We start from the raw sequence: 22,437 nt of genomic DNA on the forward strand, positions 1-22,437 counted from the left end.
GTCGTCGGTATATAAAATAAAGGACTTCCAGCACCGCCTTGTAACTGTGGCTTCATTCAATAGATCTTTAGTTGTGAGGGGTAGGCTTCTTTCAGCTATTTTATCCATATAGGGGCGTGTCTGGCGCTGTGAAATTTCATTCAAGCAATGAAATATATAACACGCTTATTCTTAATCTCCCTCCTATTTGTATTCTATGTTGTTTTTTTCTAAATTTCTCAACAAATCTGCCATCAGAATTTGATGAAAACATAATTATCTATTCGTGTGGTCCTAATGTAAGCTTCCCTCGCACAAATATTGATGATGATGATGACTGCCTTTATGAATGGCTCCCACCCACTCTGAGAGATTGGATTCTTATTTTCTTCTTATTTATTTTCTTCTATCTCATCAAGTTCATTTTTTCCAAGTTTTACTTGTGCGCAGCCATTCGATTCTTGGTCCATTCCTCATTGTGGGTATATACCAAGTTTTTAAAGAGGACACTGAGATCACCATCAGCAGCAGCACGCGCCATTCTTGCGACGAGAAGGAAGACTCGAATCATCGCGATCCAGGTGAGCTGCTACCCGCTCTCGCCGAGAGGATTTTCTTTCATATTTTTGTAGAAAAACCGCTTGCCTTGACGTTCTCCTTGTCCCATCCGCATCTACAGAACTTTGTTTTAGCTTCTACAAAAATACACAGGAATCGTTTTGCTTGCTTCTGTGTTAATGTTCTCACTAGGCCGCTAGGCCTCGTGGCGCGTCACCAGCTGTGGCGCTGTGGCACCAGCTGTGGCGCGTCATACTTGCATCGTAATTATGTGTATAGGCACCTAATTTAAGCTGAGGACCCTAGGTTGTGCTTCACATGCTCGATCATGCCCTATTCTAAGCCCTTTTGATTAATGCAGCTCCTCAGCCGAAACTTCCTGTGTCCAATGTGACGAATATTATCTGTTGCACGTGTAGCGTGCTGCTCCCCAGTTGACCTCAATAACAATACGCCCCCTTTCAAACAGTCCTACGCTTAAGCCATCCTATGGCAATGACAGCACTACGCTATACAGTTGTAGCTAATCTACTTCGGTGCTATTTCTTTCACGCTTTCTCACAGTCCCCAGCGGTGTTCTGCCTACCCTATCGCGAGCCTGGCATCTGAGTACTTTGTCCTCAAATTCCGAGGATCTCGGACTGGGGCGCAGTCATGCAGATGCTGCAAGCGTTGGCCGTCGTGCTGTGGAAGAACCTGTGGGTGCAGCCGTTCCGACACCACTACATCAGCACGGCGGCCGAGATGGTCATCGTGGTGCTGTGCTTCGGCGTCCTGTGGAACCGCGAGAGGCCCGCGCCGGGAACCCTGAGGCGCTCCACCGACGCCCTCGTCTACAACGAGGAACCAGCTCTCGACGAGGCCTTTGTGCATAAGCAACACGTCGTCGTCTACGGGCCACCCTTTCCCTACGCGAACGAGATAATGAGCGCCTTCCAGCCTACGTCCAGTACGTAAATTTTTGATCGTTGCTGCACTTTCCTGTTGGAGAATTCATAACTATTGGCAAACAACTAGTAGCAAAGCTGGAGATTTTGTTCATCTGAAGGCTATGGAAGGTATGGGTGTGGACGTTCTTGTGTGAGCGTTCATATGAAAATGCTGCTCCTTACTGAGTTTGACCTCAAATGGCTGCCGGTAATACTCAAGGTTAGTAAAACGAACATGAGGAGAAGCACATGTGCACCACAGCGCAAATAAACACAGATATGTCGATAGAAAAGAACGAGACCGTTTCCCGTCTTTTTCTGTTAGTGTGCGTGCGTCTTTTTTTTAGTTTTTTTAGCTGCAGTGTATATTTTATCATAGCATCTGGCCCATAAGTCTGTCATTGGGATGGGAGAGCTCTACGACAGGAAACGACAGTTTACGTAAGTGGACTCATGCTGGGCTAGTTTCTAAGGCAGCCCTAGCAGCGTTAGCGATGACATGGAAACCAAGCAGCTATTCGTAGCAACAGAGGAAATGCTTTGCTCCGGAAACCTTTGAGGGCATTTACAAAGACGTCCGTATTATATCAGGCGTTGTTATGTAAGTGCGTTCTTACTACGTAGGGATACGAATGAGGCGTACGGGGTAATCCAGACACGACGCTAGCATGAGGCGAAACATGACGCTTGACGGCCTCAACACGAAGCCGCGTAGCACGCCAAACCTTTAGCAACATCGAATTTTTCAGCTCTTCCACCGTATCGAAGAGGCACGCTCGACCCTTTAAAGTGAGAAACACTCCTGGGTGAGCAGGGCGGGTAAAATAGCTGAGGAGGAAATTGAAGTTGCAGTAAAAAAAAAATTTTGTTGTTGTGGCCGCCTAGCAGACCCTTGGTGTAGAAGCGGTGCACATACTTTTCATTACGCTTCAGGCACGTTGTCATTTTCACTTTTCGCAGGTAAACAACAGACCATAAGCGCTAAGAGCGCGCCAAAACCTCAGAAGAAAATGCGTTACGTGGCTGAAAAAGCTGCCGAGGTGGCCTTGACGTGCGCCGACGTGCGGCGCCAGTTTCATGGCGAGAATCAATCCGTGATTTGCATCTCATTCGAAGAAGAAACCTTGGGTACGTTGCTGCTCAACTACACGGTGTACCTGACCACCCATTACAAGGGAGACTACTCGCCCGGCCTCAAGTTCCCCTGGACGTTCCGCAAGCCACCAGAAGACATCGATGTTTATGGTACGACGATCCCTCACTTCTGTGAACTTGTAGATTTCTGGACCGAGATTATCTGGCAATTTACGCCACCCCGGTTCATATCTTGGTGAGTCAGTCGGGGGGTATACTTAATGTCACGTCCCCACAGGTGCCGCTAATAAAATAAATGCCCAACTTGAAACATCGTCGAATGAATCATTCCTCTAGGACTATCTCAGTAGGACTGCAGTGTTACAGCGTAATTAGCAATTTACAAGCGTAGTAATCACGCTCCACAAAGCATTCAAAATACATCCTTGGTACGACAGTGCCACGACTTCACTGACTTGTAATCCCATGGCCCTCGCTTTGGTACCATCCCCTACGTCGAATTATACTGCAAGGTGCAACTTAAAATGGGACACACCTTTGAAGGAACGAAACCCCCTGATGTAGATGTCGTTAAAAATATCCCTCGTCCGCGATGCGAAAACGTATGTTCGGTATGCAACCGCTGAAACACCGTAAGCCTCCTTTGCGGGCTCTTTGAACCAGACATACTCATGATGTCTGATCTTTGCAGTTACGAACGCTGCTGTACTCATTCGCAGCATTTGGTCTTCAGTGTTATGGGATCGCCCCGCCATGGTGGTCTAGCGGTTATTTCGCACCGCCTGCCGACCCGAAGGTGGCGGGATCGAATACCGGCCGCGGCGGCTGCATATTTGATGGAGGCGAAAATGTTTGAGGTCCGTGTACTTAGATTTAGGTGCACGTTAAAGAAACCCCGGGTGGTGGAAATTTCCGGAGCCCTCCACTTCGGCGTCTCTCATAATCATATCGTGGTTCTAGGACGTTAAAACCCAGATATTAGTAGTGTTATCGGATTACGGCAAAGCTGCGCTAGTGTGTACATGCTCCCTTGATCTTATGGCGAAACGGCTCCCGCTGAGACGTTCTTTCTTCCTTGCCTTGGACAAACATTTCGCGCTTGGATGCTACGTGTTTACGCTCATCTTACCGCATCTGATGAAATGAACATTTCTTCGGATCACTCTGTTAAGCAGTTTACGGATAGAAATTAAGCATCCTCGGCTTGTTGAAATTCTCTTCTCCGAATTCTAGGTGCCTCAAGGTTCTCCCGTGTTTTGGTCACACGTGCACTGAAAGGGAGGTATTCTAAGTGGTTTTCATTATAATTGTGAACAAAATTTAGACAGCCACCTACTGAGCCGCGCATGGCTCACAGCGCGTGTCTGCGTATATATGCAATTGACGTTAAACAAATTGGCCATTGAATGTACTGTGGCGCAAATGACTTTGCTTTTGTTGCATAAGCCGTAATACTTTACAGTCGTTGTCAGATCGCAGAGCGCCCATGGTGCCTTTTATTACAAAGTTGCTGCCACGCTACGTGAATGGCGTGCCAATATTTTAAAATTGATGGTTTCGCTAATGGCGCATGTAAGAGCGTTACGTAGAATTTCCTTGGGCACGCGTCCACTCATAATGTGAACAGCTTCATACTGCTTCGTTGAGGAAGCCAATCTCGCAACCGTGACACAGATCTTGTGCAGCCAGTTATGTGATGGTTGTTAGATAATGGCAGAGACGATTGGTCGTATTAGGATGACACTACCTAATGAATGCAACAGATAAATAGGCAAAGGAGAACATGTGGAGCATTTTTGCAGTTTTTAGTTGAAACGTGGCAGTTACGACAAACGAAAATTAAAAGTGGACGACAAACGAAAAATTAAATGTGGACGACAAAATAACTTGCCGCCGGTGGGGGCGAATTTAAAGCTATACAATGGCAGTCCCCCGCTACCGAAGCAGCTCGCTGCCTTTCCGTTCGGAGGTAACGGGAGACTGCGAATTAATTTTGACTTCCCGGAGTTCTTTAATGTACACTTAAATCCAATTGCACGAGTGTCCCTGCATTTCGCCACCATTCGAACCTGAGCCTTCGAGTTACGCCTCACCTGCTAACCTATCATGCCGCGTGGTCCAGACACGTTATTGTATAACCTGATACTTGGCACTACGATAGCCTGCAGTGCGCTGCTTAAAATTATAGTATGTCGTACAGTTCCTTAAGCAGTAAAATTACGCGGGGGGATGCAGATGTTATCGTTTCTTACGTGGCAAAGTAGCGTCGCGTTTAACTGCGCCATTTTTTTTTTTTTTTGCAGAAACGAGCACCTTCACAAAAGTCACCCTGTTTCGAGTCTATAGCGAATGACGTGAACTTGGCCCAGAGTACTAAAAAATTAAGTTCTAGGATTTGACATGTTAAAACGGCCATACGATTACGAGGCAGGTCATAGTTAGGGGACTCCGAATAATTTTTGACCAGCTGGCGTAAGTTTAACATGCACCTACGATAAAGTACAAGTACACGAATGCTTCGCGCCCCGCCTGTATTATAACCTGATTTCTGTGTGACGTCCTGTCTTATTCACTGCGCAGACCAAATGCAGAAGATAATGGCCGTCGTGGAGACGAGGCACATCGAGCTGCAGACGAACAGCGAATTTTCGTACGACGAGATTCACAACCAACGAGTGCATGTCGATGAGGACGTGGCAGACTCGAGCGGCATCGAAGGGCTCCGGTCGAATATGGAGAACAAGAGCAAGAAACACTGGCCACCTGAGGATGGAGAGGTTGGTGGAACAGGTCTTCCCAATGACTGCGTGACGGGTACGCCCGCCATGTATGCGGGAAAAAAAAAGCGCACACACCAGGCCGCAGGTGGTAAAGGGTGCCTCTATACTAGCAAGCCGTAGTTTTCTTTAGGGCGAAAGTCTTAGATGCCTCATCAAACGTCCTGATGACGTCATGTACAACGTCATCGCGACGTCACACATCGCCAAAATTTGTAGCGTCATTATGATTTTACGTAACATGCTGCCATATTATAACGTCCTCCCGTAGCATTGTCGCTTGGTCAAGGGAGGGCCGATCTTGGAGGCGGTGCAACGCCTCGACAGCCTAAAGCCCCTTTTGCTAGAAGAGTCATACTCATTAATCTACCTACTTGCTAAACCATTAGCTCGCCGGCGCGGAAGTTTTTCACACAGGTATCATTTTGTAGACACCTTAGTGTAAAGTTCCGTTTGATTACGATGCATTCTTGCCAATGAGTCTCGAAACAGAATACAAAAGGGAAAGAAATCATGGTTCAATATATCCCAGTATCTCAATGTCGTAAGCTCGTCTCTCTGCACGCGTTACGAACCTTAATTAGGACCCGTTTTTCTTCGCGTTTGGTTCTAGCGCTTTCGTGCACGTAGGGATGATCCTCAAAAGCAATTTCAAACTTATAGGGGATCATCGCGAACGTCAGCGTTCGCCGATTCCCGCATCCGAGCATGCCGGACGACGTGGACAATTACCGGGCGAGCGTGTCATACGTCCTTGGCATCGCCTTCCTGCTCCCCTTCTGCATGCGCCTCAAGGAGATTGTCCAGGATAAGGAGACCGGCATCAACGTGAGTGGCACCTTTTTGAGCGCGTATGATGATTGCTGATTTCATTCAGAGGCATCTATTCTCGTACCGTGGAAACGTTAGAGATCGATAGAAACTGCAGTAACTTGTATTCAGTCACGCCGCTAGCAATAATCGAAGTTCGCCGAGTTTGAGCGCGCCCACTTTGTGAGGGTGTAAAGCTTTAAGAGCCGGAGAAGCACCGATTTCAGAGTGCAACGAATCTCAGAACCCACATACATGTTCGTTATTATCGTTGACGTTCCCTGTTCTCCAGGTTTACATGTCTTACTTTAATAAGAAAAGACACTCTCACGCCTGCTATTCTGTTAACTAATGGGCTTAAGCAGGTTATCAGAAAACACAGTATTTTGAACACCACCAAAGATCATTGTTTCGATGCTTTAAGTAAACACCCGCTTTCTTCAACGTGTTTTATCACTGTACGTACGTTTATAACAGGACATTTTAATGGTGGTTATCTATGACTTATTAACTCACCTGAATAACGTAAGTACCAAACAGCTATGTAATACGGCATGTCGTAGGGGTATTTAAAGCGATAAATAAGAAACTGTATTATAGTTATGCGAGGGCTATGCACATCGCTAGGCTGTGATCGTATGGGAATCCTATTCCTAGTCGATCACCTTCGATGGAACTCTCTCTCCAACGCACCGTAACGTCCAGCAGCAGCGTATCATGTCCAGCTCTTTGCTGTACGAACGCGCTCAGGACTTTTGAACACTATCGCCAGTGTTTTCAGCAGATCACTAGCAAACTCAATAACAACGCCTATCCCGCCGCTGTATGCAAGGCGTCTAAATAGAGAGTTTTATTATTGGGGGTCCAAAGCTGAGTTGGGTAGGTTGCTCCTGTGTTCGGAGGAGCAGCAGAGTTCGAGAGTTGGGTCAAACGCAGGCTGTGTTGGGTCAAACGCTTGCTGCGCCACACGTGGCGAAATTTATTCGAGACGCAGGCCATACCGCTTCGTGGGCCGCGCTGCGTCCGTGTCGTCTCGCTGGCGACCCAAGATGCCTTAAGTACCCACGCTAGTTTTCGTTTGTTGGGTCTTGGGTCAACGCGAGCGCAAGAGCTCAAGGGCGGCTTCGGTTCTGCGCATGCGCCCTGGCGGCACGCAAATTTCTCGGGTCCCCAAGCTCCCTGGAGCCCCCGTTCTCAAACGCTCTAATATCAACCTAACGCTCGGCGTCGCATACCTGGGCGTCTAAAATGTCCGGACTTCTCTGAGCTCACGCCGCTACAACACTCACTCCAGAAATATCCTCCCTTTCAACACAAGCTGCAGTAAGTGTCCTTGTGCATACTGCCATGTGGAGCAGTGTTGCGCCTACCTGTTCCTTGCGTCGCCTGCGCCGCTATTAATCGAGCTTTATCACATTGTACAAACTGATTTCTAACGCTCCACCACGCTGTGCGAAGCCAACTTTATGAACGTGAAGGTACGACATGACATCCACGTTTCACATCTCTAGCCCTCAGGCGTAGCCGAGAAGTGACGCCACCACCAGCGAACATTCATTCCAACGTGCTAACTTTGGCTCCTGCGAGCGCGAACATTGCCTTTACCGGATAGCCGTGGAACGGAATGGCGGGCTAATGCGCCACTCCGCCCCCGTGTGAGCAGATAAGAGGGATGATAGCCGCAGTAGGCGCTGCTCAACATTTACCCCCCGCCTCCAAACACGATCATGAACCCACCGGCTCATGCCACCAACCCATTCAACTAACATTCAAATGACCAGAAACTATTTGTAGCGCAGGAAACACAGGCACAAAACACAGGAGACAATGTACGGGCGCTAACCACCAGAAAATGTTTATTGAACACCACATGTGGTTATGCGGTACACATCACCGCCGCACATGCGGCATTATTTTTTGAGAAAGGACAACTGTTTGTTCAAACCTTTGTTGGTATTTAGCGCTCGTATATCGTTTCCAGTCTTCTTTTGTGTCCCTGTGTCCTGCGCTAAAAATCGTTTCTGGTGCACAACGAACGGGCCCAAATCGCCACAATTCACATGGCAGTGTCCATTGAACACTGAGACAAGCATTCGGTGAGGACTCGTAGCTGACCAGCTATAGAGGCGAGTGCCAGACGATAGCATAGCAAGTAGTGTTTTCTCCTTGTCTTCCTCTTCTAGAGGCGTTAAAGTGAAGTTACGGCGTCGATCAAGTACAAGCGATACCTAGGTGTATAGTGTCGTCTAAATGTATTTGCAGGATCTGCAGATGATCATGGGCTTGTCTAGTCTTCAGAGTACCCTGGGTCACGTCATCACCGGAGTGGTGCTTACATTGCTCCAGTCTCTCGTCCCCGTGTTCTGTATGACCGTGCTGCCAAGTAGAGGGCCTGCAACCGACCACGCGTACTTGCAGGGTGCCAACGTGACGTTGCTTCTGTTCGTGTTCTTGATGTTCTCCGTGATGCTGTCGTTCCAAGCACTGCTCGTCGCCACCATTTTCATTAACAGTACGAACACAATGGCTTGTTTTGCTCATCGAATTTGGATAAAACGTGAGCAAATAACGTTGCATTGGAGTGATGCGAATACCAGTACGGTTCTTACATCCACCTGTAGCATAGTGGTGGTAGGTTTTTCAGCTTAGTGTATTTATTCCCGACCGCCCCGCCGCCGCGCTATGTTCTCACGGGCGCGTGATACAAGTGCGCTAGTGTGGCCTAAGTGCGTTACGTGCGCATTCAAGAACGCCAGGCAGCCTATGTTTATTCGAATCATTTCACTCTTCCTAGAGTCCGCAGCGGCCACTTTCGGGAAATAAAGCTGCATACTTCTATCATAAACCGTTTTCAGTTAAGCACTCGGAGCACGCGGTCGTCTATTGGAACGACAGCATCCTTGCAGGCTGCGCAATGATAAATAGTTAAATTAATAAAAATACTAACGCATTCCGCGCTTTCAGGGGGTTGAAGCATCCTAGAAGAATTATACCTGACTATGAAGCACACCGTAGGGTTTGTTTTCACCACTCGTGGTTATATAACATGTACTCTATTCGTGCTCCGAATCACTGCGTTTGCCGGGATCGAGCCCACACACTTGCGCAACGAAAGCGCAACGCCTCTATCATGCTTGACGGGTGTTGACTGAAGTAACGAGGCTAGATCGTGCGCGGAGCAAAAATGCTAACGCTTCAAATGTGCTCGTAACCATCTCACAGCAAGCATGGCGATCATGTTTGGCGTGTTCTACTGGGTGATCCTGACCCTGGCCGGGCCGCTGATGATCATCGATGGCCCCGCACCCTCGTTGGCACGTTACGTGTTCACGTCGGAGTTGACAAAGTACTACTCGTCTTACACTCCCTGTCTTGGCACTTACTGGATGCTCAAGATGATAGGCATCGCGGTTGACTTTGATGGTGAGTTCATTACACGTAGTTTACAGTGTCGCTGTGATAAGTTATCAATCGCGATAAATTAGCAGCACCTTACGCAAGGCGTCACTGCAACGGGCACCCGAAACCAGACGCGCCACATTTGAAGGCAGCGCGGATTGTATAATATTGCTCTGAAAATGTTTTCCACGCTTCAGTGATTGATGCTGCTTCAACTGTGTAGACCACCCACCGTGGTAGCTCAGGGGCTAATTGAACAGCTCTGTTCGAGGACGCGGGCTCGATTCCCGGTCATGGCTGCCGCATTTCGACGGGGACAAAATGCATAAACACTCGTGTGCTTAGATCAAAGTGCATTTCAGGAGAAACTCGCGTGGTAAAAATTATCTTGGATTTCCCCGCTACGGCTTGCTTCATAATCGTGCAGTGGATTTGGCAATTGAAGTCACAGAGGAGACAAACCACAGCGCTGCGCTTAATCTCCTCTCTTTTTCTGCCCTGTTTCTCGCGAAGTTTTCGCAGCCAGTCCAGAATTTAATATTGAACTCTATAGGCAGCAAGTATCTGCGTTTCAGGTCGCCATAAGTTGCCGGAGCTGGAAACACTTGCAAAAATTAACGACAAGAAACGCCGTATCTCTCACCTTTGACATCGCATGCTGGCCGCAAGAATGCACTCACTGCTGGTTTGTCATGGTCCTCGTCATTAGACAAGTGCGGAACTAGATTCGAGATTAAGTGCACTTGTTTTGATAGGGGTTGCGTGGTTGTACCATATCATCGTCAATATACTTCTCTAGCCCTAATGGCGGAATTCAAATATTACGGAATTTGGAAGGGTCTTGAATGCGTCAAGAAAAGTCATTGTATTGCGCTATTTTCTCCGTCGTAATCTGCAGATAAGCTTACTGACATTCGAGGACCCAGTTAATTCCTTGTCGGGGGTAACATAGCGCAACACACAGGGCAGAGAGCAAGCAAAATAATACCAACGATAATTAGTAAATATATTCAACTTCTTTTGTGAATTGTATAGTCTGAATCTAATCACTCAAGTTCCTCTGCATTTGATGCAATAATGGCATGTATGGCAAATTTCTACTACGCGCTAAAATGGGATAGCTGCATGGTAAATTATATAGCGATAACTTCGTTAAAACGAAAGCCGCGATGGCAGAGAGCTATACGATCCTGATAAATTTCAGGCTATCGTAAGCTTTTAGCGGTAATGCAGATGTTTGCCTCGTGATTCTATTGAATTAGCGTTCTTCCAGCAAAGTACGCGGAGTTTTTAGCTGTTCGCGATATATTGATAAGTGTCAGTGTCATTCTTCCTTGATAACGTCGGATCCACCCTATGTTGTAATCGTGTAACATGTATCGGAAGCGGATACTTTGAGCTTGCTTTCTTTCAGGAACTGCTGACTGGGATATCTTCTGGACGTTTGCCTTCGGCTTGGACAGCATCACCATCGGCTACGTGGTCACCACGATGGCAGAGAGCTTCGTCCTGATGCTCTTTCTCATATGGTACCTGTCCGTAGTCCTTCCCTGGAACAGCAAGACGCCGCGGCCTTTCTATTTCTTGTTTCAAGTACGTTTCTCCCATATGCCTAGCGTACGGAATGTCGGATTAAGCAGAAACTTTACAAAGAAGGGAGTTGGGCTTTCGTTAGTGCGTCGTCACTGAGCATTTGTTTGTGTTAAACTTTGAGAAAATCAAGAGGATACTTCTATGCACAACAGAGTTTCTGCCTTAACTTCGGTTATGCATAGCATCCATAGTTCGAACGCTCTTTTAACATACTCGAATGTGAGGGGAGGTAAATTACCTGATGGTTCGGTGAATGTTTACGCAGAAGCAGCTAGAAGAAAGTTTCACGCTAGCTAAATAATCGCATGAATTAACGCACGAATTACATTGTTTGCAGCAAAACGCTTACGTAAAAATGCTGAAGGGGATCGAGCCTTTCAGGAGTCTAGTTTTCATAATCCTAAATTTCAAAATCTCTACGTAGACTGGTATAACTGCCGTGATGCTATCTGTTCAGTTGCCTTCATCTCGTCTGTAGAACTATAGAATGCATTTTCGGTGTAGCGTTAGGCTGACCCGCTGTCCTTTCTCAAGACGTCCATGACTACCCATAGAAAGTCGGCTTTCTAGAATAAGATGTTGTTCTCAGTGCCTCATCGATACGCCTTGCAGATCAGCTACTGGATTCCCACCGAGCAGAACGTGAGCAGCGTCCGGTCCAAGTACAAGAGACCGCGCACTCACCATGAAGAACCACCCGATACTGCTTTAGTGGTGGCCAGTGTTCGGGCGGTGACCATGGTGAGCGCTGCGACGGGGGGTCGCGATCAGTTCCCCTGCTGACAAGGATATGGTCGCGTTATATTTGGCACATGCATGTTTATCATGTCATGGCCAATAAGTAAATTTACCTAGGCACTCTGTGTGAACACAAGCGTGGCACAGTAGGTTTGTCAACTTTCACACTTTGAGCAGCGAACTATAACGCGATTTCTTGCTGCGCAGAACTTCGGCAACTTGATAGCGCTCGACTCCGTGGACTTCAAGATTCTCGACAAGCAAATCACCGTCATCCTCGGTCACAATGCAGCAGGAAAGACCACGATACTCAAGACATTGGCAGGTGTGGACGCTTTCATTTTAGCTCACTGGCACTGTAGCAAGCATGATGTAATCTGGAGAATATTTCCCTTGGAGGTGGTTTCGCTAAGTGGTGGGATCAAATTTTTTATTTTTTACTTTCTTATTTTCTCTCTCTTAATCGAAATTTTAGTACATATTGATCTTTTATCTGATTTACCGATTTTGGCCTGCGATACTTCGGTGGTGCAGGCAGGGCATAGATATTTTTTTTTAATTTAAATTGCATTTTTTTCGCCCAACTCCACTTTAATGTAATGTAGCAAGCATGGACGCTAAGAACGAACAGTGAATTCGACAAACGTCATGCGGAAATATTATTCACGGGTTTAAAGCAGTGTTGAGAGTCGCCGTAAGCAAGCTTAGTGTTTCATTAATTATAGCACGACTGCGAGTGCATTTGGAATGCATAATGCGCAATCACGGACAGGTGGCCTTTTATAACCTACCTCGCAACTTTTAGAACTTTCAGAAGTCCACTCTTCCCACGTTTCTTTATATAAGTATTTTTTGTTTTTAGGGAGGTTGTAACACGTGTAAATGAGACGTTAACAGGATTACATAAACTTCGCACGAATCCCCTATACGTGTTATCGTAGTTCATAATGAAGTTACGTCCTACATACGCTCAAGCGTCGAAATTAGGCGGAAGCATTTCAATTAATTGCACAATCGTAGAGCACATGGTAACAAACATGCACCTTGCCATTTATTGTTGATGTTCACGATGCTACTATTGGATATTTAACTACCTTCTACCATGATAACAAGGAAAGTGTGATGCGGTACAAGCAGAAAAGGAAGTGCTTGTAGTTTCACTGTTGCCCTATTCTAAGGTTTTCCCCCTCTGAAACTGGCGGTTGTACATGACCGCACAATTACCGACTTGTCGGTATAACTATGTGACCTGTTGCTCGTAATCAAATGTAAGGTGCTTTGTGATTACGTTTCGAAGACTTCAACGATGCAGTCATTACGCACGTGTTCACGCGCGCTGTAATCTTAATTTTCGCCCTTTCGTTTACGCCGACGGTCCGCTTTGCTTTCACACCTGCGCAGGCATTGTGAGCCCCACGAAAGGTTTTGCCCAGGTGTGTGGCTATGACGTAGCTACCCATCCATCCATGGCCCGCAAGAACATCAGCTTCTGTCAGCAGGACGACGTGTTCTTCACCGACCTCACTGTCTCCGAACACCTTATCTATTTCGGACTGGTACGACTGTATTGTCCAAGATAACTGTTCTCAATAATACTGATAAGATATTGAGTTATTGTCCTCGATGATACTGCTTCTTCGCAATTGCATTCTGCGTCTATGAGAAATGATTCGATTATTCTTGTGATTAGATTCGAATTCAGCTCATGTTCGCCTCATAATTATAATAACTTTGGGGTTGTATACGTCCCAAAACTACGATATGATGAGGGACGCCGTAGTGGAGGGCTCCGGAAATTTGGCCTACTGGTGTTGTTTAACGTACACCGACATCGCACATTACACGGGCCTCCAGCATTACGCCTCTATCGAAATGCGACCGCCGCGGCCGGTATCGAACCCGCGACCTTCAGGTCAGCAGCCGAGCACCGTAACCGCTACACCACCGCGGCGGACTTCGCCTCATAATTAAACCTCGTGCGAAATATAATTAGAGATTTCGTGTCAGAAAACAAAGAACTCACCAACAACTCTAGCATGCTCTTCCACAAGATATTAACATGCATAAACAATGAGCCCAACGCCGCGTCAGATACACGGCCTCACAGGTCACTCGTGACAGCTGCCATTTGCAGCCCGAAGACTTCATTCAGAAATAGAACAACGTTGGTAGACTGGCGCTGTGTGTTACCCAAGTTCGCCAGTACATATCACGTTTCTAAATGCTTCGTTTTAGCTTATCTGTGCATTCTCTGCGCCATGACGTTTGAGCGCAGCCTTGATTGACGCAATCACGGCAGCACTGAATGGGTCTAAGCAACCATTTCTTTTATCAAAATAAACAGCAAATGACCTGAGTGAGTAATTCATAATGCATAACTTGTTCGTCCATCGCGGAAACGTGTAATAGGTACGTAACACAACAGCCTCGGATACGCCTTTTTGTTCACTGCGGTTCACTTGAATCATTACGAACTTCAATTTTACAGCTCCCCAAACGTGACGCGCGCCAGTTCTTGCACCATGCAACACACGTTTGATGTTATATTTGCTGTCAAACTTCGCTGCCACATTCTTTTGTGGCATCGATATTCTGCGCAGCTCAAGGGCGTTCCGTACTCGCTCATCAAGCAGCGAGCCGAGGAAGTGCTCGACGACCTTTACCTGACAGACTGTCAATATGCGTTGCCGAGCCATTTGTCCGGAGGCGTGATCAAGAGGCTCAGCGTCGCCATTGCCGTCGTCTCGCGACCCAAGGTAAGCAAAACCACCCTGCCATAGAGCGTTCCTTGTGGTCGTACATCATGCTACCCTACGTCCCGTTTGTGTTTCGTCGTGTTAAAGAAAGTCAACACATAGGGAGTAAGAGTTTATTCGTTCAAAATACAACCTTAAGTTTCGCGTTGCCAATGTTATTTTGCTCGTTCCAAGAACGAATATCTCAAAATCTCGTTCGTGTAGGTGATGAAGGGGATGTGGAAGATTGTGTGTTTTGATGTCTATTACGAATCAACCTACTTAACTAATATGCCAGCTTGGTAAATATTCGCTTCCTCTCGTATTGTGCTTTAAACCGTCTGGTCTTTATTGATTGCCTATAAAATTCACCTCAGATGCAACACTGCGGTTTCTTTTTTCGTACTAACCAAATCAAGAGGATGGCAGATTGGGCGAGTTGGTAACTGTTCATTTTAACGCTAAGTGCACATGGACAAGGGTGGAGCAAGAGAACCGGAAAACCCTTACTGACAACGGAAAGGTTTTGGACAAGTGAACCTGTTTATCGTCCTACATTTTTGCTCCGTCGTCCGCTCGCGCTTTACGTTAAAGTAACCAAACCATCGCAACCAATATCAGCCCAGAAGTTCGGCCAAGAGATGGCCTCAAGGACGTATATTACTAGCTCATAATCACTTTAGACAATCTAAGATTCCATTAAGCAGGAGCGGCAGTGGCTCAAGTCCAAATGACTACGTCAAAAGCTCCAGTGTTGACCACGCACAGGTGATCCTCATGGACGAGCCTACGGCAGGCATCGACCCCGAGAACAGGGGTGACGTATGGGACCTGCTGCTGGACCTTCGCCAGACGTGCGCTGTGGTCCTTAGCACCCACGACCTGCAGGAGGCCGACGTGCTTGCCGATCGACTCACTGTGATCGCATACGGAAGGGTGCTTTGTTCCGGATCGCCAGCCTTCATTAGAAAAAACTTCGGTGCGGAACGTCAGACAACCAATCGGATAACGCTGACACTAGGCCATGCTCGAATCGGGGCGCAAGCGCGCCATATTTTAATGCGAACCGTCATGTTTCTGTATATGACTCACTATACTTATTAACGTCATCGTAGAAAACGACGATTATGTTAACTCGCGCATGAAAGACTTCACGACAGCTTCAAAATATTCCTGAAAGGAATGCGCCCCGCCTGTACGCCTATGCGAATCGGCAGGCATTGTTTAGTTTTGTACTGTGGGTCATTTGTTATGCTCCCTGTTGCTCTCTACTGCTGCTTGAAACGGGGTTGGGTATCTAGGAAATTTAATGACGCCATTTACACTGAATTTTACCTGGACGGGCACAATAATAAATTAAGCTACTTGAAATGCCTTTTCACCGCTGCAATCAATTTATGCAAAGTCATACGTATTTCAAATCTCTTTTTTTTTTATTACGATTCTCATTGCTACCATTTTGACTCAAATATGAGGCATTTAGTTAATTATAGAATTTGTGAGTACCGATCTCGGATCGCGAGAGACGCATCTCAGACAAACAGTACACCTTCATACGCACAATAATCAGTCACCAGCTTTTCAATCCCGCACCACCGTGGTGTCATAGATTGTGTCAACTTTGTATAAAATGCAAAGTACGTTAATAAAAATGAATTCAACGAGAAACAGTGTCTTGCACACAACTTAATACTTCTCCACTAAGAAGGTTTCATGTCAACCACCGTGCTTTCAACGCATAACTGAAAAAGCGAAGTATCAATACATTTATTTAAGGTAGGACAATGGCTTCATCATCACCATCATCAGCAACAGCCTGCCCGATGACCATTGCAGGACGAACGCTTTGTTCTACGTCCATTGTGATACGAATGCCGTTCCCAATTTCCACTTTACCCTCCACTGGGCGAGCTGATTTCGTTGAATACCAGCGCACTTTTAGATGTGAAGCATCTTATAGCGGAGTTCAATCCGGTGGTGGTGGTGGCGGTGGTGTGCGGCGTGACCACCCTTACTGCGCATGCGCAAGCCCTCTCCACACACCCCCTCTCCCTCTCCAATCCCCTCTCCCCCTCTCCACTTCCCATTTCCCCTCACCCTCTCCCCTTCTCGCTCTCTCCTTCCCTTCTCCCATTTCCCCTTTCCCCCTCTCTCTCCTCCCCCACTCCCCTCCCCTTCTCCACTTTCCCTTTCCCCCTCTCTCCACTCCTCCTCTGAAACGCGGGCTCTACATGCCGAAACGCTGCTTCGCATCGCCTCATGGTCCCGTTCAGGGGGAGATGGTGTGATTTTAATTTCAATTCCCCACCTAACCTCTGCCGCCCTCGGCTCCATAACCCGTCCTTTGGTATTCATTTCGCCGCTCTCTAAGTGAACATCCATGATCTTTCCTGCGCATAACGTGATCCGCCCAGGTACACGTGCTTTTGCCTTGATAGCAAGAAGGATACCGGCAACCCCTGCTTCTTCTCTGATTCGTCCTTCTCTCGTGCTATCTCTTGCAACAGACCAATTCATAAGCTTTCATAGACTACGAGAAGCCATCCGGCTCGGTAGCGATTCCAGCAGTTTTGTAGGCGCGGTATCGCTAAAGGGTAATTGAGGCATATGTGAATACCACAACCAACATCTACAAAGCTTTCACGGCTGCTCTCCTCCATTAAGCAAGCAAAAAAAAATGTGACCAAGAAAGGGGTCTTAGTCGCAGTTTTCGATATTCGCGAAGTTCTTTGCAGCGTGCTTTGAAGAAGCATGCACTTAAACGACTAGATCGGTGAGTAATAGCACGAAAGATTACCGAATATATCTGCAACTTATGGTTTACAGACGACGTCGTGGTGTCCAGAAATTGTGATGAAATTGAAAAAAAAATGAACGCCTTAGCCGAGAAAGCGTAGTGGTAGGGTTAAAGGTAAATATGCAGAAGATGGCGTTGAATATTTGGGTGAGACAACGAGTTTCCGATTGCAAACCGCACCCTACAATCTGTTCAGTAGTACGTACAGTACATTTAGTTTAATTACTTATAAGGTAGCCTTGTCAAGCAAATGATTTACCGAAGCGCCCCGCCACGGTGGTGTAGTGGTTATGGCGCTCTACTGCTGACCCGAAGGTCGCGGGATCGAATCCCGGCCGCGGCGGCTGCATTTTCGATGGAGGCGAAAATGTTTGAGGCCCGTGTACTTAGATTTAGGTGCACGTTAAAGAACCCCAGGCGGTCGAAATTTCCGGAGCCCTCCACTACGACGTCTGTCATAATCATATCGTGGTTTTGGGACGTTCAACCTCAGAAAGGAAGGAGAAAGATTAACCGAAGAATAAGTATGGGATGGTGCGCGTACGGCCGACATTCTATATCATGGCCTCTAACTTACCGCTGTCCCTAAAGCGGAAAGTGTAAGATCGCTGCATATTGTAAGTACCAACCGACGGAGAGGAAACTTTGAGAAAACCGGGTAGCGCGCGATAAAACAAAAAAAAGAAAGTTAGACATCACCTTATTACTGAATAACGTGCCTGTTCTAGAAGCACTCATCCGGTAACCAGTGTGTGCCGGTTAAAATTTTCATATTGTCTTTCTTCATTTTATATGCTGTTCATTGTGTACGCTGTGTGATTTACTCTTGAGTAACTGTCGTCGTAACACGTAACACTTGTTCTCGCAGTGACCTTTACATGTATTCACAAAGACTCTAAAAGAAAGTTCTTCTAGGAACAACTTCTGTGTATGACAATGTCATCCGACGCTCCATTCGTCCGACAATGCCAACCAACGAATGAAGAATGAATGAATTAAAAACTTTATTAATGCAAATGAATTCTAATGGAAAGTAGCGAAGGAGAAAGCGAAACGAGCGAGGGCCACATTTCCATCAGCAAACGCGTGTGACTTTGCTGTTACAGCGCCATTTCGAAAAATTCTCGCTGCTGCATGTTCCTTGTAGGCTCGTGCACAACTGCGACACTGAACTGGGTGATTTAAGGGCCTTCTAATGTGAGTGCAGTCACACTGTCAGTTTCAAGCGGACATGAAAGTTTGGAGATGGTAGGGCAATACCGAATCGCTAGGATTCAATGCAAGTGGAAACAATAACCGCAAAAAGCAAGAAACGTTCAACGCGTAGGGGTAAATAACCACTGCTATTGCGGCTGCTGCTTTTCGATGGGGGCGACACGCAAAAACAGCCGTGTCAGCAGATTGATGCTCACGACAAGGTACCTCAGGTGGTCAAAGTAATCTGGAGTCACTCACCACGGCGCCTCCCTTAATCGAACTGTGATTCCGACGCGTAAAACCCTAGAGTTATTTCACACCTATCTGATGCGAAAGCATTCAACACCAACAATTGCAGCAATTCCCACAGTAATGCTTACTGATCTTGTGAACGCCTTGAAAGCGTCAGGACAAGCAGTACTTGCGTAGCATTAGTCTGCTATGTTTGTTTGTTTTTTTGTTTTGGTTTTCTTTCATGACAACACGGCATTATTTGTGTTCATCGGCGACACCAGGTCCTGGCTACCAGCTCGTCATTAACAGGAGCCAGGCGCCGTACAATTCGACGGAAGTGATGAAGATAATCAAACACACGGCGCCCGCAGCCGAGGTGAAGGAATTTCGCCAGGACGAGGTGGACATCGACCTCAACGTGGTCGGAACCGAGGGCTTGGACGTCATGTTCGCTTCACTCGAACGAGCATCTCGCTCGTTGGGCATTGAGAGCATTTCCGTTGCGGCCACCACTTTGGAAGAGCTGTTCGTCAGGTGAGGCTGCGACTGTGCTTCAAAGCGAAGCCGAGTCTATTTGCTATGCTGTGGCTAGTGCATTACTGTAAGCCGTTGCTTAACCACTGACTATCCCGTAGTGTCGCATTCGCCGTTACTTTGTGGTGTACACGCAAATTGAACCAGCATTTCATGCGTTTGTAGCACTGGGGGAAAAATAAGGCGCGGGGGGGGGGGGGGGAGAAGAGAATACAAAATCGAGAGTGAAGAACGCAAAAAACGAAACGAAATCGGTGATCAGTGAATGACCAGTAAATGTTTCTTAAATCGTATTAGTGGTACAAATGCGGAATGAAAAGACAATTCATGTACCGCAATTAAGGAACAAGGTTACACGTAGCATACACGTTCTGCAGAGGAGAACGCTCATAGAGACTTCTAAACGAGTGTAAAGAAAAAAAATGTCTTTGATGCGCTGTAATTTGGTGCATTGCATTGAGCCGTAACGCATACTTACATAAAATGAAAAAAAAACGTATTCTTTTTTCACCTTTGTCAGGATCAACCTAAGCGAGCTGAGCGAAAAGGAGATGGGCGCATGGTTGAATAAAGGTGAGTGCTTTTCATATTGGCTACTAATTCTAAAGCCCTGTATATCTCAAGATTTTAAAAAAAATTTCGCGTGGTGGGCGTCAACACGAGTGATGCTGAAAAGTCACGAACCAAAATGTCACGTGACATCATCAATCTCGTCATGTTGGGACGTCACTAAGAGCGTCATAAGCCACGTAAATTTCCGACATTGTCGCCTGGCCAAAGGTGGGCCGATCCCGGATGTAGTGGGCCGATCCCGGATGTAGTGCCACGTCGGTTTAGGAGCAGAAAGCTTCAGGGGTGATGGGGAAAGAGCGCTGCGGCACACTGAGAACGGCAAAGTGGATTCACGTGAGAGCATAGGCTCTCGCTTGTGCTCTACTTGGCGTTGCCTAAAGGGACGGTTGGTTTTTCAATTAATAGACGCACTATACAGGGTGCCCCAGCTAACTCTAGCCAGAGTTTAAAAATATGCCGACGTACTCCGCGACAACGCGGTCAAATGCATATTGCTGAACATCGCATGGAGTAAGTCACTATTTTGTGTGTTCCGCTTAATTTCTTAATTAAGCAAGATTACTTAAACCAACCTTTGAAGCAAGGAAGCTGGGCAAGAAATTCCACTGAGAAAGTTGTAGATCGGTTCGCAAAACATCTGGTTAGACAGTTTCTAACTTTCTATCTGTTACGTATTTGTATTTTTCGGCTTACTACAGATGGCCGCAAAATACAAAAATGTACCACGTAACATGCTCGTTTGCGTGCCAATGCGCGCCATAATTGCAGGGCTCCCTAACTTTGAGCATGCAAACAACCATGGTATTTGGCCAGATGGACTGCCGCTTAGGAGGTAACAGGGCAGCGACGATGGTGGTGGCTGCGCGATGACGCACCTGTTACTTGCGGCACAAGCGATACCAGCTGCGTCTGCTTATCGCTGTAACGAACCGCCACGAGGGAAGCATACCGTTTGTACGCGGAAAGTTAGGAAGAATTTCTGAGATCAGCTTCGGCTGTACGATGAAACACACAGTTAACCCAAGGAATACACTGGGGCACACGAGCGCCCACGTGAGAGTGCAACCACCCACGTGAGAGTGCAACCACCACAGACCTAAGTCAAGCATTAATAATAATATCTGGGATTTAACGTCCCAAAACCACCATATGATTATGAGAGACGCCGTAGTGGAGGGCTCCGGAAATTTCGACCACCTGGGGTTCTTTAACGTGCACCTAAAGCAAAGTACACGGCCTGAAACATTTTCGCCTCCACCGAAAATGCAGCCGCAGCGGCCGGGATTCGATCCCGCGCCTTTCGCGTCAGCAGTCGAGTGCCATAACCACTAGACCACCGTGGCGGGGCACCTAAGTCAAGCATTAGTGTCACCCTTAACTGTGGCCTCGTGGTTGAGTGTCCGCTTCGGCTGCGGGAGGTCGTGGGTTCGAATCCACGTGCCACCAGATACCCGCCGGTTTCACAAAATCGGCACAGGCGTACCCCGGCCCGCCACTCGGCTACTTTCAGGGGTGATATGCCTGGGAAGGGAGCCTGCGCTGTCCAAATCCCGTCAAAACATATGGGCACACACACGCCAACTAACCCAACAGTATCTATTAGGTACGCCAATACAAAAGTCAAAAACAAACTTGCTTTCACGATGTCTAGACTGCTATAACGTAAACTATTCCGTCCTGTTTCTGCGCATCCATATGTTCTTCCGCATAGTAATAAACAGCGCGCAAAAACGAGACAAAAGGGAAGAACTACACAGGACGAACCCACAAAACCAGACATTGTGTGTTTTCCCAGTGAAAGTGGTTAATTTTAACTTTGGAAGAATGGCCACGAGCTCGATGCCATTACTAGCAAGCATTAATAGAAGTAATTTTGATGACGATGATGATCCTATCAATGTTGGCACCTATGCACGGGGAGAAATTCGAATGGATAGCACAAGGAGCTTTAACTTGCAGGCATAGTATGTTATCAACATACTTCCAACATAGCATGAAGTTAACGAGAGCGAAATGTAATGCGCGAAAAGGAATCCTTCTTGACATCATACACGCGTCATTTTCTTCTCATGCTTCAAAGAACCAACAGACAAAACATACAAATATTTAGGGTGCTAAAACTTAAGCATTTCCACCACAGCCATGATCAAGAGCACAAATTGCCCATCAATGGCCTGGTGGGTGGCTAGTGGGAGCAGACAAGTACTCTATTTAGTGGTGGTATGCGTTGCCAGGTTGTTAACCATCTTTCCGATTGGAGTCGTTGGCTCACCTCACTCCGTTCGAAGAGAGTAGGTCAGGGCACAACAAAACACTTTCGCTCGCTGAGCCGTAATTAAGCTTGGCCGATATTGACACACATCACCCATCAAAGAGGGATGCCGCCGATATCGATTCAAGAGTGGCGCCACTTTTTTGTACAGCGAGGCTTTATATGACTAGGGCACGTGCGTAGTGTGTGCGCAACAATTTATGTGCCCCAGAATTTG

The 22,437-nt window shown here is 47.0% G+C and overlaps 1 protein-coding gene across 1 annotated transcript in view; it reads left to right on the forward strand.

Annotated features, from left to right (window-relative positions):
• The first annotated feature begins 11,930 nt into the window (after positions 1–11,930).
• Positions 11,931–22,437, forward strand: part of LOC119391386 (ATP-binding cassette sub-family A member 17) — a 41,798-nt gene continuing 31,291 nt past the window's right edge. Inside the window, exons 1-7 of the mRNA XM_049415269.1 lie at positions 11,931–11,948; positions 12,086–12,203; positions 13,280–13,434; positions 14,479–14,634; positions 15,382–15,601; positions 19,123–19,375; positions 19,896–19,948. Of these exons, the coding sequence (XP_049271226.1) occupies positions 11,931–11,948; positions 12,086–12,203; positions 13,280–13,434; positions 14,479–14,634; positions 15,382–15,601; positions 19,123–19,375; positions 19,896–19,948 (973 nt within the window). The remainder of the gene's footprint in view (positions 11,949–12,085; positions 12,204–13,279; positions 13,435–14,478; positions 14,635–15,381; positions 15,602–19,122; positions 19,376–19,895; positions 19,949–22,437) is intronic.

Source organism: Rhipicephalus sanguineus, chromosome 4, assembly GCF_013339695.2.
Source record: "Rhipicephalus sanguineus isolate Rsan-2018 chromosome 4, BIME_Rsan_1.4, whole genome shotgun sequence".
Lineage (NCBI taxonomy): Eukaryota > Metazoa > Arthropoda > Arachnida > Ixodida > Ixodidae > Rhipicephalus > Rhipicephalus sanguineus.